At 46.1% G+C, this 17,500-nt stretch overlaps 1 protein-coding gene across 1 annotated transcript in view; it reads right to left on the reverse strand.

The window, feature by feature from the left end:
• The window catches only part of LOC128689152 (uncharacterized), a 22,533-nt gene that overhangs the window by 1,219 nt on the left and 3,814 nt on the right, over window positions 1-17,500 (reverse strand). The window contains exons 2-3 of the mRNA XM_053777285.2: window positions 8,513-8,952; window positions 1-1,444 (exon numbers count right to left, since the gene is read on the reverse strand). The exon at window positions 1-1,444 is cut by the window's left edge and continues 1,219 nt beyond it. Of these exons, the coding sequence (XP_053633260.1) occupies window positions 1,004-1,444; window positions 8,513-8,952 (881 nt within the window). The 3' untranslated portion in view covers window positions 1-1,003. The remainder of the gene's footprint in view (window positions 1,445-8,512; window positions 8,953-17,500) is intronic.

Consider the following 17,500-nt stretch of genomic DNA (forward strand, 5'->3'; position numbering starts at 1 on the left):
GAATATAAGAGGATCAGCTTCACCCACCTGAGTACCAGAGGATCAGCTTCACCCACCTGAGTACCAGAGGATCAGTTTGTCCTACCTGAGTACCAGAGGATTAGCTTGTCCTACCTGAGTACTAGAGGATCAGCTTGTCCTACCTGAGTACCAGAGGATCAGCTTGTCCTACCTGAGTACTAGAGGATCAGCTTGTCCTACCTGAGTACTAGAGGATCAGCTTGTCCTACCTGAGTACTAGAGGATCAGCTTGTCCTACCTGAGTACTAGAGGATCAGCTTGTCCTACCTGAGTACCAGAGGCTTAAACAGTACAAGCTCACAGTAGGATAAATAACAAATAAGGTAAGCAAATAACGAACAACACGACAGTAGAAAAAATAAGAAAACGTTGGCAATACTTGAGCAAGAACTAATATCGTAGGAACAAACTGCTCAAATGCAACAAAATAACATTAACAATAAATACTATAAGTTATAGAATAAATATATCACAGTTTTGTCTAATTGTAACCTACAAAATAAGTACACTAATGACTGTAAGATCCTTAAAGAGTAATATTTTCTATAATAATTGCTAAACAATGCTAGGTAACAAACAATCACAAGCAATACCTGACGTTTATGTGGATTTAGCTCATATTTTAGCTGAGTTTGGCTGCTAATCTCACAAAATATTTGCTACCAATCTAATTCTGATTAGACGTATAATACCCCCGCCTGAGCTGACCGCTGCAGACATAATGGTGTTACTTCTGGGGTCTACAGTAAATGTTACTTAAGATATTAAGTATAATTTTAAATAAAATTGTTCACAGATTAAAAAATGGTAAATTTATGCAGTAATTCACAATCTGCTAAAAAATCTGGAAATGATCATTGAGATAACGTGTCTCCCGCTGCCATTAGTTAAGGTGCTTAAAACTCCGAGGATTTCCTTAAAACCGTTATTCAGACGAGGAGACAAATGGAAAAGAGCAATGGTGGCATTTGGCTGGAGGGGTTCATGGATTCTCGAACGCTATGAACATGTCTCTCAAATTATTTAGAGCTTTAGCGTAGTCTCTGACGATGATGGTGTCCCGCATCGTTCTGGCCGACTCGCCCTCCAGGTCACGGTACTCTTCGCCCATGATCTCCTTGGTAACTAAGACAGAAGGCGTCAGTTCTTGGTGTACCATAGCGTAATGCAATTCACACAGGATTTTCACTATCTGATTTTCTATGCTTCGAAACTCCTGCAAGAAAGTACCCCGGTAAAGAGCCTGGTCCAGAGTCACTTGCTCAATACCCACCGCCAAGCGTTGTATCACTTCGTAAGCGTACTTCAAATGAGAGTTGAAGTCGGATGCCTGGGGTTCCCACTTTGGCTGGAGGAAATCTATGGACTGCGAAGAAGTATAATTTTCGAGTACGTTGGCCCAGTCCATACCCAGGTCCTGCGCCTGTTGAGAATAAGATAAATTAGATAACCAACAGTATGTGATAAATAGTAAAATAAACATTGATCCTGACTATAATACTAACTTTAAATATAAAATCCTTTATATTGAAGAAATATTAATAAAAGCTCTATTTTTACAACTACACAAGAAAACCCTTCAAGCATTTAAAGTCACCAGAGTCAAGTTAGCCCTCAATATTTCAAGAGGATATTACGGTGTGTGAAAGTCTGAGTTGCTTTTCAATTTTATGAAAAATTGGCAAGCTTCCACGAGACACCTGACACGACCATGTTTTCAGATCCTATTATTTTATTAAAGACATCTGCGGCCAATAAGCTCCGGTGGGTGACTCGGATTACATAATCATCTAGAAAGAAAAAGGTAGGAGATGAAAGGAGTGAAGAATGAAGGAAAAAATGACAGACCTGAAACGGTAGAAACCAGACATCACTGAACACACAAACTAAAACTCGTGCACTTATGAAGAGGGAAAGAAACTCTAAGAAAACTTCACGGATCGTTGAAGAGGGACACCCAAACGACCAGAATAATCATACCATACCAACTGGGAAATCAAGACAGGTGCCGAGTAAGTCTGGGAGCAAAGTGCCAATGGTCGAGTGACGCACTCGTTGTGCCAGAACAGGGAGAAAATGTGTTTTCAAAGCAGCAGGTGAGCCTGCGGGCGTGAGCGGGTGAGGCAGATGGGTCGCATGCCTAAAGAGTCGAGCTCAGCCTCCAGTGCTGCACGGAAGCAACTGGTCACACTCGCGTGTCGCACTTATTCTTTACTGCTCTTTTTGACCAGTAAAGTATGCATTTTATCAGACAATCTTCCGCCAGTCGCGGAGGTCATTATGTCCTGTAAGGACTCGCTAGTGTTCAGAGATGCAAGACTCGCTACGATCCAGAAAGTGAAAGCTTCATTATGCTAATGAACATCTATAAGTAAATATATTTGGTCTCAATATACCAGAGGGGCATCACTGACCCTCTCCCATACCAACTGCTATATTAGCATACCTCTAACCACCACCAATTACTACAAGACCACACTAATGAACAACCACAAACTACCATCAAAACGCTAGGTGGCGGGGAGAAGAGCCACCAACCTGCCACAGTGACGTGCATGTGGCAGCCGCTCGACGTGAGATCCCGGGGCACCTTCATGCCATATGGCAACCAAAAAGTCACGAACTTCCATTGGTGTACCTGACCGCCCACAGCCCAGCCACAGAGGTCAGAGCTAGGTCGCCACCTCCCCATACTGCACAGAGTGACCACTTCCATTATCAGATTGGGATTACAGGTGTCATCCACTCGACGTAAAGCTTGCTAATTATTGGGTCTACTTTTTCAACAACCTTAGTCAAAAAAAAAAGGCAAGCTAAACAATGATTTTTACAATATTATGCAATATTTGATTAACTATTTAACTCGCTCATTAACTAATGTGAATATTTCTATTGCGACGAGTTCAGCAAGCAACGTCCCAACTACTTCCACTCTGGGCGTTGAAATCACCGAATGAATATTTACAAATTATTTCTGCATTTTATTTTGGGATTATAAAAAACCACCGCGCTCTTAGTAAATCTTTCTTCTACACAGTGACTATCGAGTGTACAGTATGAGACATCAAACATCTTACCGGATATACCGCACCTTTCCTCTCTAGATTTCACATTATCTTATCTTGAATGCCTTACATTCTAAGGTGTTAAATGTATCACAGTTGTGCCTCACTAACATCCTTATCACAATTCTGGCAGAAATACTAGGAATAACGGTGTTTCTCGAAATTGGGAATTAACAAACTTTGAACTAATTTTTTGTAACACTAATGTTCCTTATTGGAAATTCAGAATTACTATTATTATTATCATCATTATCATCATCGCTGGAGCAGCACGATTTCAATTAGGGGAAGCTTCAGCCAAGATTTCATTTTGGGGTTCTTAAAAATTATATACTGAAAAAAAAATATCTTTAAAAACATGATTTTTCATTATGTATATGAATTTCTTAAATTATAATGTTTTTGTAGTCATTGGTCAATATAATATAGTGAATATTAGCCATTAATTTATGAAATTAAAAAGTATTTGCATATGGTTGCACCACTCAGTAGCAGAAGTTGTCTCCGTTACAACCAGAGGTCAGACTGCATAATAAGTATCGTTTGCCATTGACCACTTGCAAGCTGACCACTAGGCTAGTTACTCAGGATCGACATACAGTAGGGAAGTCAAGCAAGTGGCAGATTTCAAATGTTACCGAGACAATAAAATCGCGGGTTTGGTTTGACTGAGTTTAGAACATCACACAGAGTGGAACCAGAGAGTGGGAGAGCTTATGTATATTTTATACACATCTTCAGTAGTAGTTTCTGGAGATGTTTATATACAAAATATATGGTAACACTCGGGGACTGTTTCCACTTTCATTTTCCTGCATGGTCACTGGCACACACTTAACTGAAAATGTGCCTGACGCTCACCCTGTGACGTCATGTGCAAACACTGAGATTTCAACTCTCTTAGTGATAGTGGTGATGGTAGTGGAGGGTGGTAGTGGTGATGGTAGTGGAAGGTTGTAGTGGTGATGGTAGTGGAAGGTAGTAGTGGTGATGGTTGTGGAGGGTAGTAGGGGTGATGGTAGTGGAGGGTGGTGGTGATGGTAGTGGAGAGTGGTGGTGGTGGTAATGGTAGTGGAAGGTAGTAGTGGTGATGGTTGTGGAAGGTAGTAGGGGTGACGGTAGTGGAGGGTGGTGGTGATGGTAGTGGAGGGTGGTAGTGGTGATGATGGTAGTGGAGGGTGGTAGTGGTGATGGTTGTGGAAGGTAGTAGTGGTGATGCTTGTGAAGGGTAGTAGGGGTGATGGTAGTGGAGGGTGGTGGTGATAGTAGTGGAGGGTGGTAGTGGTGATGGTAGTGGAGGGTGGTAATGGTAATGGTAGAGGGTAGTAGTGGTAATGGTAGAGGGTAGTAGTGGTAATGGTAGTGGAGGGTGGTAATGGTAGTGGAGGGTGGTAATGGTAGTGGAGGGTGGTAGTGGTGATGATAGCGGAAGGTGGTAGTGGAGGGTTGTAGTGGTAATGGTAGTGGAGGGTTGTAGTGGTAATGGTAGTGGAGGGTTGTAGTGGTAATGGTAGTGGAGGGTTGTAGTGGTAATGGTAGTGGAGGGTGGTAGTGGTGGCGGTGTGGGGCCAGTAATGCAACCCACGACTCGGAAATTCCCCCGCCTCTGTGGGCTACTTCCGGTACTAGCTGTGTCCGTCATACGCCCAATATACCACTCGTAAGATCCCCGCCCATGCTGGGTCACGCCCAGGCCACCGCCACGCATGCTCGTGTCCAGAGGTCACCAGGTCAACCCTATCAGAGGTAACCGGGTCACCGCTACAGCATTCCCGTGACCAGGTCACCGCTACAGTCCGCATGCGACAGGTTACGCAGGTCACTAATTCCTCGGGAGGGTGGAGGGGAGTGAAGACAGGGAGGTGAGGATTACTCCACATAAGAGGGAGATGAAGTTGAAAAGTGAGAACGAATAAGGAATAAATAAGACTAACGAAGTGGAATCTCTTCTCCCTAAGGAGATGTTGATTAAACCAGCTATATAAAACGTATGATCACTGTTATATTGATGAGGAAGTGCTAAATCCGTAAGTCATACAGCTTCTGGGGAAACGGTGGGGGAGGTAATCAAATTAGATTTAAGGAAAGGGCGGAAACATACTAAAGAAGAGGTGAATCAGAGCAGACTGAGCTTCCCTTGGGTTGGGATTCCCAAACTGAGAGGCAAATGGACCGTGACATGACCAGGCCACACTAGCACAGACGTAATGGGACAGAGCAGGTTGTGGCATATTTGGGGAATAGGAAGGACAATCAGAGGTACAAGGAATCTAAAGAAAAACGGAGTAGATAAAGCGACTGTTTGCTGGGAGATTGGAACATAACATATCCATGTAGGGAACGCCCGCCTTAAAGTATTAGTTGGCTTATTCCTAGGGACCCTGTTAATGTCTTCTGTACATTCCTTTAAGTGATTATACCTGCCAGCAGACTATCTTTCATGCTACCACGTTAGAAATGCTTGAAAAAAAAAATGTTCGTGAATTGAGCTGAGAAAAAATAAAAAAAATTTCTCCAGGATAGGCGACATACCGAACGAGTCTAACTTATCCACAGCACCAGGAGCAACAATGCTAGCGCGCGAGTCACCTATGTGAGCTTACTTTTAATCGACTAATTACAATGAGCTACTATTCCTGTCATGCTATTCCTCATTGATGCTTCGACCTCTATACCTTCATCTTGTGTATCAACACACACAGCCAAATTCTCGGTTCTTTCCCACTGTTTCTAGGAATCGCCAAAGCACTTCTCACTTCGCGGTCACGTGACTCATTCCTCTCCAGTGAGGGCATCTCGCCTCTGTGTAGCGAGACCCGAGAAGCGATGATCGCTTACACAGGTGCAACATCCGTTAGCGTTAACATGACGTCACACCCACGGATTCTCTCGCCCTCCGGAAACACTAGGAAATTTTCGGTGTGTATATGAACAAACACATCACGAACCGAAAATTACTACAATTTACTGCTGATACTTATAATTAGATATCACTCCAGGATTTATTGTGTTTTTAATCAAATAATGAAGAACATTTAGAGTGAGATACAAAATTGAACATGTCATGCGCAAATTAAACACGCCATTACAAGACTACATACAGGGTGTTGCAATTATACTATCGGAAACAAACTATCGAAGAGTAAGTACAGGGGCATGGCATGACAGATGCCTGTACTACACTAACAAGCACAGGTACACGGACAAGACAGGTTCCTATGCTCCAGCGACACGCACATGTGCATGGGCATGGCAGATACCCTTGAACCTGTCTGGACACCTACACCCATCAGCAGCGGTGAAAGGGTATTTAGTGTTCCAAGAGAACTTCTATGAGCAGCTTCTCGCACCTCTCCTTATCCAATTTACTGACAAAAATTGTGTTAGCGATTAATGTAAAGCACGCATTTATAACTAATAATTAATTTTAAATATAACTAAAAACATACAATGATTGTAAATCTTGCTTTCTTGTGGTTTTACAGGACTTTTAAAATTTAACTTTCCATGCCCCCCCCCTGGCGGTGAAGTGTACATAAAGAAAAACCACGAAGTTGGCACTAATGCGAAAGAAAAATGAAAAAACCATGACGTCCCCCAAATATACCCTCCTAGGTAGCCGCCAAACTTGCCTCACGGGTTGCGGTGATTTTGATCACCCTACACTTTCACTGATGTTATCTAGTAAGCCGCTTGAAAGGAAGCGAACCAACGCCGATATCACGCGTCAAGCACCTAATTTAGATACGAAGATGCCATTTATCAAATATGTGGACAACTGGATACCATCATTAATACGGATAACAGCACACTGACTGGCTACTGTTCCTGGTCCTCTGCGCTTCCCTTTATACAGACGTAAGAATATAAAGGGTATCAAAGATAATACAGAATTCTGAACCGTCATCATCGCTCGATGGAAAACAGTTCCTCAGTAAACAACCAAAACACTGACAAACGATATCGCAAGAATGATCAAATTTCTCAGGAGACTCCAATATAACAGGGATCCGCCTACCTCTGAAACCCTTGCACTGATTGGCTGCCAAGTTGATGACGTAATGGCAACCCAGTGAAGTAAGTGTGATACTTAGATTGGAAAGACCAACCCGCTGGAACCTGCCTTTTTCTACTTTGAAGGACTTAATACCTATACACTCGCGAGTGTGGGTTTAAAGATTTTTCAGAAATTTGAAGTGGGACAAGTCAAGTGGCAAGCTACCGCTCAAGCGGTGTTGTCACTTGCTTTGCCGGGTTAGAATCTCTGAAAAATATTTGAATTATTACAGGCCTATATTACGTTATATTATTATGACGAAAATAGAATAAGTTACCTAGATGAGGCGCTTGGGATGTGTTCCTTAGTGTTATCTCTCAGCCAGAGAACTGGCAGTAATATCACACCGACATGTGAAGACCGCCCTCTTCTTTATCTTATCAAGTCAGGAAATGTATTTGAGGCATGATCTCACAAGACTACACTCGATGCCTCTTACCTAAGGCTAAGGACTACATGAACTGTCTTGATCCGAGTGCACAAATATTTCATCCACACCCTCACCACTAACCAGCCCAACCACACCATCCACACAATACTCAACCATCACACACACACACACACACACACACAAACCTGAGAATAGCGTTCAAGACACTATACACTGTGTATGTTAGGCCCATACTGGAGTGTGCAGCACCAGTCTGGAACCCACACCTGGTCAAGCACGTCAAGAAGTTAGAGAAAGTACAAAGGTTTGCAACAAGGCTAGTCTCAGAGCTCAGGGGAATGTCGTACGAGGAAAAGTTGAGGGAAATCGGACTGACGACACTGGAGGACAAAAGGGTCAGGGGAGACATGATAACGACATACAAGATACTGCGGGGAATAGACAAGGTGGACAGAGACAGGATGTTCCAGAGAGGGGACACAGAAACAAGGGGTCACAACTGGAAGCTGAAGACTCAGACGAGTCACAGGGACGTTAGGAAGTATTTCTTCAGTCATAGAGTCGTCAGGAAGTGGAATAGCCTAGCAAGTGAAGTAGTGGAGGCAGGAACCATACATAGTTTTAAGAAGAGGTATGACAAATCTCAGGAAGCAGAGAGGGAGAGGACCTAGTAGCGATCAGTGAAGAGGCGGGGCCAGGAGCTGAGTCTCGACCCCTGCAACCACAATTAGGCGAGTACAATTAGGTGAGTACTACCCAATCATGATGCACTTACAATCCGTCATACGCATACACACACACGCATACACGGCAAACAGTCATTAAGCCTACGCACACACCCCAACACACACATAATACCCAATCATGATACACCCACCCACACGGCCCAACCATACGAGAGAGAGAGAGAGAGAGAGAGAGAGAGAGAGAGAGAGAGAGAGAGAGAGAGAGCATTAAATAAATTACTTGTATACTTACATATTTTGTTCTGAAGTCATCCATGAAACTGATGGCCCTGGAGACCGCCAAAAGGATGTGTTTGGCTAGGGAATCCGCAGTGTTGTTGACGTCGTGCATGAGGTTGGTGCATGGCTGCGACCAGTGTGCTGTGCCTCGCCGGCTCCTGCTGTTGCCCACATCGTCAGGTTGATCCTCCATCCTATGCCTGCTGCTCACGCTACTGCTGCTACTTCTGCTAGCCCGCTGATGGTGCAGCGCTCGGCGGGGCCTTTCTAAAAATTCTTCCAATTGCTGGTTTATCTCCCACTCCAAGGTGTTGTCAGCTGTCGTCGATGCTGCTGCTGCTGCCGCTACCGCCGCTGCTGCTGCTTCCAGGATATACGCAGCTCTTGTGTTTTTAACGGGCACCGCTGACACGGGGCTCAACACTAATAGCAGGAGACACCACGGAGTCCAGTCTGGAAAAAAAAATGAACGAATAAGACGCTGATGGAAAAACACTAGCAAAAATTTAAGATGCGCCCGATAATCAGATCTTAATATGTTTATCTTCCTCCAAAATGGAAAACAGCTTTAAAAATATGGTAGAAAAATTAAAATGATTACTATGATTTTTAAAGAAGAGTGGGAAAGAGAATGGGGAAGACGGAGGTATATGAAAGGAGAGGAGAAATATAATGAAGGAAACCGAGATGGAAAAGGACGAAGAGGTGGAAGACGAGGATGAAGAATAAAGACGAAAGGGGAAGCGAAGAAGGAGAGTAGAGGAGAGGGGAGGGGAAGGGCGGGGAAGAGAGGTAGAGATCATAAAAATAAAATTTTATTTTAAACGAAAGGATTAAACACCAACTTTTGGTGTTTTAATTGATAAAATAACCATAAATTCAGTTTAAAATAAGTAGAAAGCTAACAAACGTTTGTTCATATATACTTTATCATTTGTCACACCATTTACTACCAAAACCTTTTATGGATAAATATTATAGGACTGCGAGAAACGCTCTTAACATTCCGTAACTCAAGCAATCGCAGACACAACAATAAGTAAATTATATTACTAAGCAAAGTTTCTTATATTGTCTACTTTGTTAATTTTATCAATAATGTAATTTAAAAAGCCACCAGAAACTTGAGAATTAAGCAGATAATGTTGATGCTTGCGTCTCCATGATCCCCCATACAAGTGTAATGAATTTAATGCGGGACAGACTAGGAAAGCCTAAATTTATGAATAAAACAAAACAAAAACAGCATTAAATGTGAACAGGATTCGAAAACTTTGTTTAGTCACTAAAGAAACTTTAATCCTACCGATTATTTGAAAGCTAAAAAAAAAATTGTATATATGGCTTAACGCAAGAAGAATCGTGTCAAAACTAATGCTGATTAGAATCTTGACACAGGACCCAGACATTACAAGCTGGATGCATTACTACTGAAAAATATATATAAAACTTTAAGTCTTTGAAAAAATAAACAGTCTTTGAAACATATATAGATGTTCCGTCAGAGATACTACACTCATCTGAACCTAGATGCACAGTAACTCTCTCACTTTAAAAGACTCCCGGAATATCAACAGAGCAAGATACTCCACTCCGCCCAAGAGCACGTGTACATGAGTATTCATTTCTATATGCAAGAGTTTAGCTATATTGGTGAACCGTCCTCAATGTTAGTTACTATCAGAAGCTGAGCTATGTTCATATTGTGCCACCTTCAGTGTTTGTAGCCACAGTAACCCAACTATATTCGTGCCCAATACGCTGCTTGTAGAATTACCTACGATCTCTGCTCGCACGCATGCACGCACTTGTGTGTACCCACCAATATGTGGTTGCATGGGTGGGTGTGTGTGTGTGTGTGTAATTACCTATTTGTGGTCGAAGGGGTCGAGATTCAGCTCCTGGCCCCGAGTGGGCGCGCGCGCGTGTATGTGTGTGTGTGTGTGTGTGTGTGTGTGTGTGTGTGTGTGTGTCAAAGGTGGTGCTGGCTATAGACAGGGACGAAACTTCCCAGAAACAGTGAATCACACACCCAGCCACCACCACACACGCCACCTCACACACACACACACACACACACACACACACACACACACACACACACACACACACACACACATACGCGCACACACACACACACATACAAACATACGCGCACACAAACGCATAAACACATACAAACACATACGCACAAACACACAAACACCAACAATCACTAACAGAAACAAAAAAGAATAATAAGGAGGAACTTGACAGCAAGAGTGACGAGTGATGAGAGACGTATGGAGGAAGATGTTGGGGAGAGAGGGATGTGATGGGGATGAGGGTGAAGTGTAGGGGTTGTTAGTAGGGGTGGAGATGATGGAAGGAGAGGGAATAAGGAGGGGAGGGTTGGGTGGGGGATTAGGAGAGGGTGGGTCTTGGGTTAAGGGGGAAGGGTTGGGGTGATGGGGATGGAGGGGGTAAGGGATGGGGATGGAGGGAGAAAGGTAAAGGTTGGGATGGAGGAGAGGAGGGGTGAGGATGCAGGGGGAAGGGTAAGGATTGGGGATGGGGAGGAATTGGGATGGAGACGGGGGGAGGAATTGGGATGGAGACGGGGGAGGAATTGGGATAGAGAGAGGGGGAGGAATTGGGATAGAGAGAGGGGGGAGGAATTGGGATAGAGGGGGAGGAATTGGGATAGAGAGAGGGGGAGGAATTGGGATAGAGAGAGGGGGGAGGAATTGGGATAGAGAGAGGGGAGAGGAATTGGGATAGAGAGAGGGGAGAGGAATTGGGATGGAGAGAGGGGAGAGGAATTGGGATGGAGAGAGGGGAGAGGAATTGGGATGGAGAGAGGGGGAGGAATTAGGATGGAGAGAGGGGGAAAGAATTGGGATGGAGAGGGGGGAAGAATTGGGATGGAGAGGGGAGGGAAGAATTGGGATGCACAGGGGGGGAAGAATTGGGATGGAGAGGGTAGGGAAGAATTGGGATGGAAAGAGGGGGAAGAATTGGGATGGAGAGGGGGGAAGAATTGGGATGGAGGGGAGGGGAAGAATTGGGATGGAGGGGAGGGGAAGAATTGGGATGGAGGGGGGGTAGGAATTGGGATGGAGAGGGGGAAGAATTGGGATGGAGAGGGGGAAGAATTGGGATGGAGAGGGGGGAAGAATTGGGATGGAGAGGGGGGAAGAATTGGGATGGAGAGGGGGGAGGAATTGGGATGGAGAGGGGGGGAGGAATTGGGATGGAGAGAGGGGGATGAATTAGGATGGAGAGAGGGGGAAAGAATTGGGATGGACAGGGGGGAAGAATTGGGATGGAGAGAGGGGGAGGAATTGGGATGGAGAGAGGGGGAAGAACTGGGATGGAGATGGGGGGGAAGAACTGGGATGGAGAGGGGGGAAGAACTGGGATGGAGAGGGGGGGAAGAACTGGGATGGAGAGGGGGGGAAGAACTGGGATGGAGCGGGGGGAAGAATTGGGATGGAGAGAGGGGAAGAACTGGGATGGAGAGAGGGGAAGAACTGGGATGGAGAGGGGGGGAAGAACTGGGATGGAGAGGGGGGAAGAACTGGTATGGAGAGGGGGGAAGAACTGGGATGGAGAGGGGGGAAGAACTGGGATGGAGAGGGGGGAAGAATTAGGATGGAGAGGGGGGGAAGAATTGGGATGGAGAGGGGGGGGGGCGACACAGCAACAAACATGAGTCAACAACGCGAAGTTGTAAGTTATCCGAGTGCCCCCCCTCCCCTCCCCCTCTTCCAGATCCCCATCCCTCCCGATCCCCAACCCTCCCCACCCTCTCATCCCGATCCCCCCACCCACTCCCGATACCAATCCCTCCCCCTCCTCCCTATCCCCATCCCGCCCCAACCCTACACTCCCCATCCCTCACAATCTACCCCTGCTTTACACCCCCATCCCTCAAAACCCTCAAACCCCCGCCCACCCCTTCACACCTGAATCCCCACCCCCTCCTCCACACCATCTCCCACCCTCCACCACCATACCACTCCCGCACATATCCACTCAACACCCTCATCCTTCCCCTTTACCCCCACCCCTTATCCAACCACCACACCCAAACACCATCAACCCCTTTTCAACACTCTCATCCCTCCCCACCTTCCAACCTCCCCAACGCACCCACTCCACCCTCCACCCTCTCCAACACCCCCACCCCCTCCCAAACACCCGGACCACTCTCTAACATCTACCCCTCCACAAAATATACCACCCCATCTTAACACTTATTACCCCCCCCCCCATCACCCTCTCGTCTTCCCCAAAGCACCTCCCCCTCCCGGAGGGTCTACAAGACACTACAACCTTACTTGGAGGATCTACAAGACGCTACAACCTTACTTGGAGGATCTACAAGACGCTACAACCTTACTTGGAGGATCTACAAGACACTACAACCTTACTTGGAGGATCTACAAGACGCTACAACCTTACTTGGAGGATCTACAAGACACTACAACCTTACTTGGAGGATCTACAAGACGCTACAACCTTGGAGGATCTACAAGACGCTACAACCTTGGAGGATCTACAAGAACACTACAACCTTGGAGGATCTACAAGACGCTACAACCTTGGAGGATCTACAAGAACACTACAACCTTGGAGGATCTACAAGACGCTACAACCTTGGAGGATCTACAAGACGCTACAACCTTGGAGGATCTACAAGACGCTACAACCTTGGAGGATCTACAAGAACACTACAACCTTGGAGGATCTACAAGACGCTACAACCTTGGAGGATCTACAAGAACACTACAACCCTGGAGGATCTACAAGACACTACAACCTTACTTGGAGGGTCTACAAGACACTACAACCTTGGAGGGTCTACAATACACTACAACATTCCTTGGAGGATCTACAAGACACTACAACCTTACTTGGAGGGTCTACAAGACACTACAACCTTGGAGGGTCTACAATACACTACAACATTCCTTGGAGGATCTACAAGACACTACAACCTTACTTGGAGGGTCTACAAGACACTACAACCTTGGAGGGTCTACAAGACACTGCAACATTCCTTGGAGGGTCTACAAGACACTACAACCTTACTTGGAGGGTCTACAAGACACTACAACCTTACTTGGAGGGTCTACAAGACACTACAACCTTACTTGGAGGGTCTACAAGACACTACAACATTCCTTGGAGGGTCTACAAGACACTACAACCTTACTTGGAGGGTCTACAAGACACTACAACCTTGGAGGGTCTACAAGACACTACAACCTTGGAGGGTCTACAAGACACTACAACCTTGGAGGGTCTACAAGACACTACAACCTTCCTTGGAGGGTCTACAAGACACTACAACCTTACTTGGAGGGTCTACAAGACACTACAACCTTGGAGGGTCTACAAGAACACTACAACCTTGGAGGGTCTACAAGACACTACAACCTTGGAGGGTCTACAAGACACTACAACATTCCTTGGAGGGTCTACAAGACACTACAACCTTACTTGGAGGGTCTACAAGACACTACAACCTTGGAGGAGCTACAAGTCTACATCTTCTGTACGACATAATGCATCTTGTTTAGTTTCTTTCTAATCTTACTCAATTACTTGTGAACTGTTATATTCTCTCAGATAATGTTTGAGAGGCGAGGTACAAAAGGATGGGGAGGAGGGGCATGGGCGTGGAAGATGGGCGTGAGGGAGGGGCGTGGAGAATGGATGTGGGGGAGGGGCATGGAAGATGGACGTGAGGGAGAGGCGTGGAGGATGGATGTAGGGGAGGGGCATGGAAGATGGGCGTGGAGGATGGGCGCAAGGAAAAAGCTTGGAGGATGGGCGTGAGTGAGGGGCGTGAAGGATGGGCGTGAGGGAGAGGCGTGGAGAATGGGCGTGAGGGAGGGGCGTGGAGGAAGGGCGTGAGGGAGGGGCGTGTAGGATGGGCGTGAGGGAGGGGCGTGGAGGATGGGTGTCGGGGAAGGGCAGGGATGGGAGAGGTGGACGGGTATGGAAGATGGCTGGGGAGGGAGTGGGGAGGAGAGTGGAAGATGGGCGGGGAAGATGGGCGGGGTGGATGGGCGGGGAGGAGGGGCGCGGGGAGTAACGTAATGACGGGAAGAGTATCCCAGGAGTGAGTCAGACAGTGAGAGTCAGGTGTAGGCCAAGACATTCTTGCTGCACACTGTTACTGCTGCTGTTGCTGTTACGGCTGTTGTTACTGGTGTTGTTATTGATGCTATTGGTGTTGTTGTTACTGGTTTTGTTGTTACGGCTGTTGTTTTTGCTGCTTCTGTTGTTGGTGCTGCTGCTGCTGCTGCTGCTGCTGCTCACTTAATACCTTTAATGCTCTTGTTTTCCCACGCTCGCACTCATGACCAGCCTCTTATCACTCTCCCTCATTCCCCTGACCTTCACATCTCACTCAGTCTCAGCACCTCTTTCAATCCTCACACCCATCTTACCTACGCCTCCCTCAGCCCTCACTCTTCAACCCTCACCCTACTCGCTGCTCCTTCAACACCTGACAATTTTAACCTCTCCTTCCCCAACCCCCACCAACAACTCCTTCAAACTACTTGTTAATAATTCCTCTGACTTCTGTGGATATTTGCACTAGAATACTGGCAGTGGTGTCATCAGCCTGTCCAAATTAATTCCCCCTCACACTCTTACAACTAGACAACTATATTGTCCCGTAGCTTGATCACAAGCGCACCCAGCTCACACACTGAGGTCCGAAGTACGAATCTCCTCCGGTACGGCTGGTAAATATTAGGGCCGTGTTTCCATAAGACACCTGCTGTCCTTGTTCACCCATCAGTAAAATGGGTACCTGGGTGTTAGTTGACCGGTGTGGGTCGCATCCTGGGACAAAACTGACCTAATTTGCCCGAAATGCTCAGCATAACAAGCGGCTTTCTATATAGTAGTATGTCACTGATAATACCTTGTATAGACTCGATAAAAATTAAGTTATGTAATTCCTAAAACTAGCCTTTAAGGTTTGCCAGAAATGCTGTGCATCCTAAGGGCTTTCTGATTATTGTGTTTTGAATATGTAGCACTTTTGAAAACAAGTATCTCAACGATAATCAAGAGCTGCAGTACACCTACTGACCTATATCCTACCCACTACTCACACCCAACCATTCCCTCATGTCAAACTTATTTTTAATGTGTTGTAATCACCTACAAGAAATACTGGTAAAAGTCCTTCTCTTCCACGACACCACAACCTGTGCGACACTGTGTGTAATTTACACAACTTCCCATATTATCCACGTACAGCGTAAAGACCTTTTCTCTCTACCCCCTACCCTGCCGCCCCTCGGTCCGTATCTGCCCTTTCCCTTCCACCCTCTTAGCCCTTCTTTACCCTGCCTCTCCATCCCACTCCTCTATGCCCTGCCTTCTCCCCCCCAATCCTCTCCCGCTACTCAGCCCCTATCATGCCCTCTTCCTGCCCATCAGCCCTTACCCAGAACTTCTCTTCCTCTCCTCCTCTCCCCACTTCCCCGATCTCTCCAGCACCTGTCCTACTGTCCCCTCAGCCTTTGCCCTGTTTCCCCCCTTTCTTTTCTGCCTCCTAACCTCTTACACTGCTTCCCCATTTCCGTCCCACCTCTTAGCCCTTACCCTGCCTCTCGCTCCTGCCCCTCACCCTTCCCCTCCCATCCTTCTGCTCGTACCCTGCAACCCCCCTTCAGCCTGCGTCCCCTTCCCGTCCATCTTTTCATACCCTGTCCCCCGTCAGACACTTTACTCCCCACTAGCCTCTTTGCTCATACTCTGCCTTCCCTCCATCCCTGTGCCCATACCGTGCCTCCACCTCTTCCCGCACCCATACTCTGCCTCCTTGTTTGTTTCCCTAACGCATGCACACACAAGCAGTCAGCTGGCTTAAGTCATCATCTTAAGTCTGCAGGTGGCTTGTGCATGAACCACTGTTAATTCAGAGTTTTCACGAGGGTGGGCGGCAATCGCGCAACAATAGGGCGCTGGACGGCTCAAATTAAAGGCTCAGATATTGAATTATTGCCCGTGAAAGGAAATTGGCTGGTTTTAACGACCACATTTCCAGAATTTTTTTTTATATCTTTTTGAATAATTTCTCTAATGAATATTTTCAGTAATGAGACTATGTAATTATCACTGCATATTAATGAAGACAACTAAAAACATTGCAGATACAGCATATGTGAACTTCTGTTTCCTATATAAATTTCCCCAAAGAAAGATAAAATAAAGTAAGAGCTAAATAATAATGAACACAGTAGAGTAGGTGGTGGCCACAGACAAGCAGCGCACGCTGCTAGCCTGTGGCCAACTGACCATGCAAAGCACCGACAACAGGTCACCTTGGGTAAAAATGTTAAATATATGGGCGAGGGCGCTACAACAGCGAAGCGGGCAAAAAACCTTGAGCAGTGTACATAATCACCGCGCTGGCTATTGCCAATCAAGAATTTTTATGCAGGTTAATAACATTTTTATAAGTAGTAAGACAAGGGAAGTTTTGGACATGGATTCCATTCAAGCAATGAAAGGAATAGTATTACATACGGTACGTGATGCAAGAGAATGAGCGCATAGTGGACGTGCATCATAAAAGGATAATGCTAGTATAGAGCTTCACCTGTTCCTCCTGATGCCCTCCTCCTCATCCTCCTCCTCCTCCTCGTGTGTAACAAAACCGGTACTCGCCAACCTCTTGTCCGTTATGACTTTCAGACACCCAAAAATGTCTCGACTCAAAAGAGTCTCCGCAGCTGGTATTATGAGATGAAATATTGCCCAGTTCCCAACCCTCTCTGCAGACGGTTGCTGAATGCATCTCTAGATTGTTTTTGTTCATGGGAGGATAGCAGTGATAGGGGAATGGGAGAATGGTGAGTGGGGAGAGAGGTGGGTGGGTGTTCATCTCTGGAGGCCGGAGGCTGATGAGCACACTGGGTAGATACACCTTCACATGGTGGGATGCCTTACGTGCGCTCTACTAGTACGCCTCCGTTATTGCGTA

Source organism: Cherax quadricarinatus, chromosome 21 (genome assembly GCF_038502225.1).
Source record: "Cherax quadricarinatus isolate ZL_2023a chromosome 21, ASM3850222v1, whole genome shotgun sequence".
NCBI classification, from domain to species: domain Eukaryota; kingdom Metazoa; phylum Arthropoda; class Malacostraca; order Decapoda; family Parastacidae; genus Cherax; species Cherax quadricarinatus.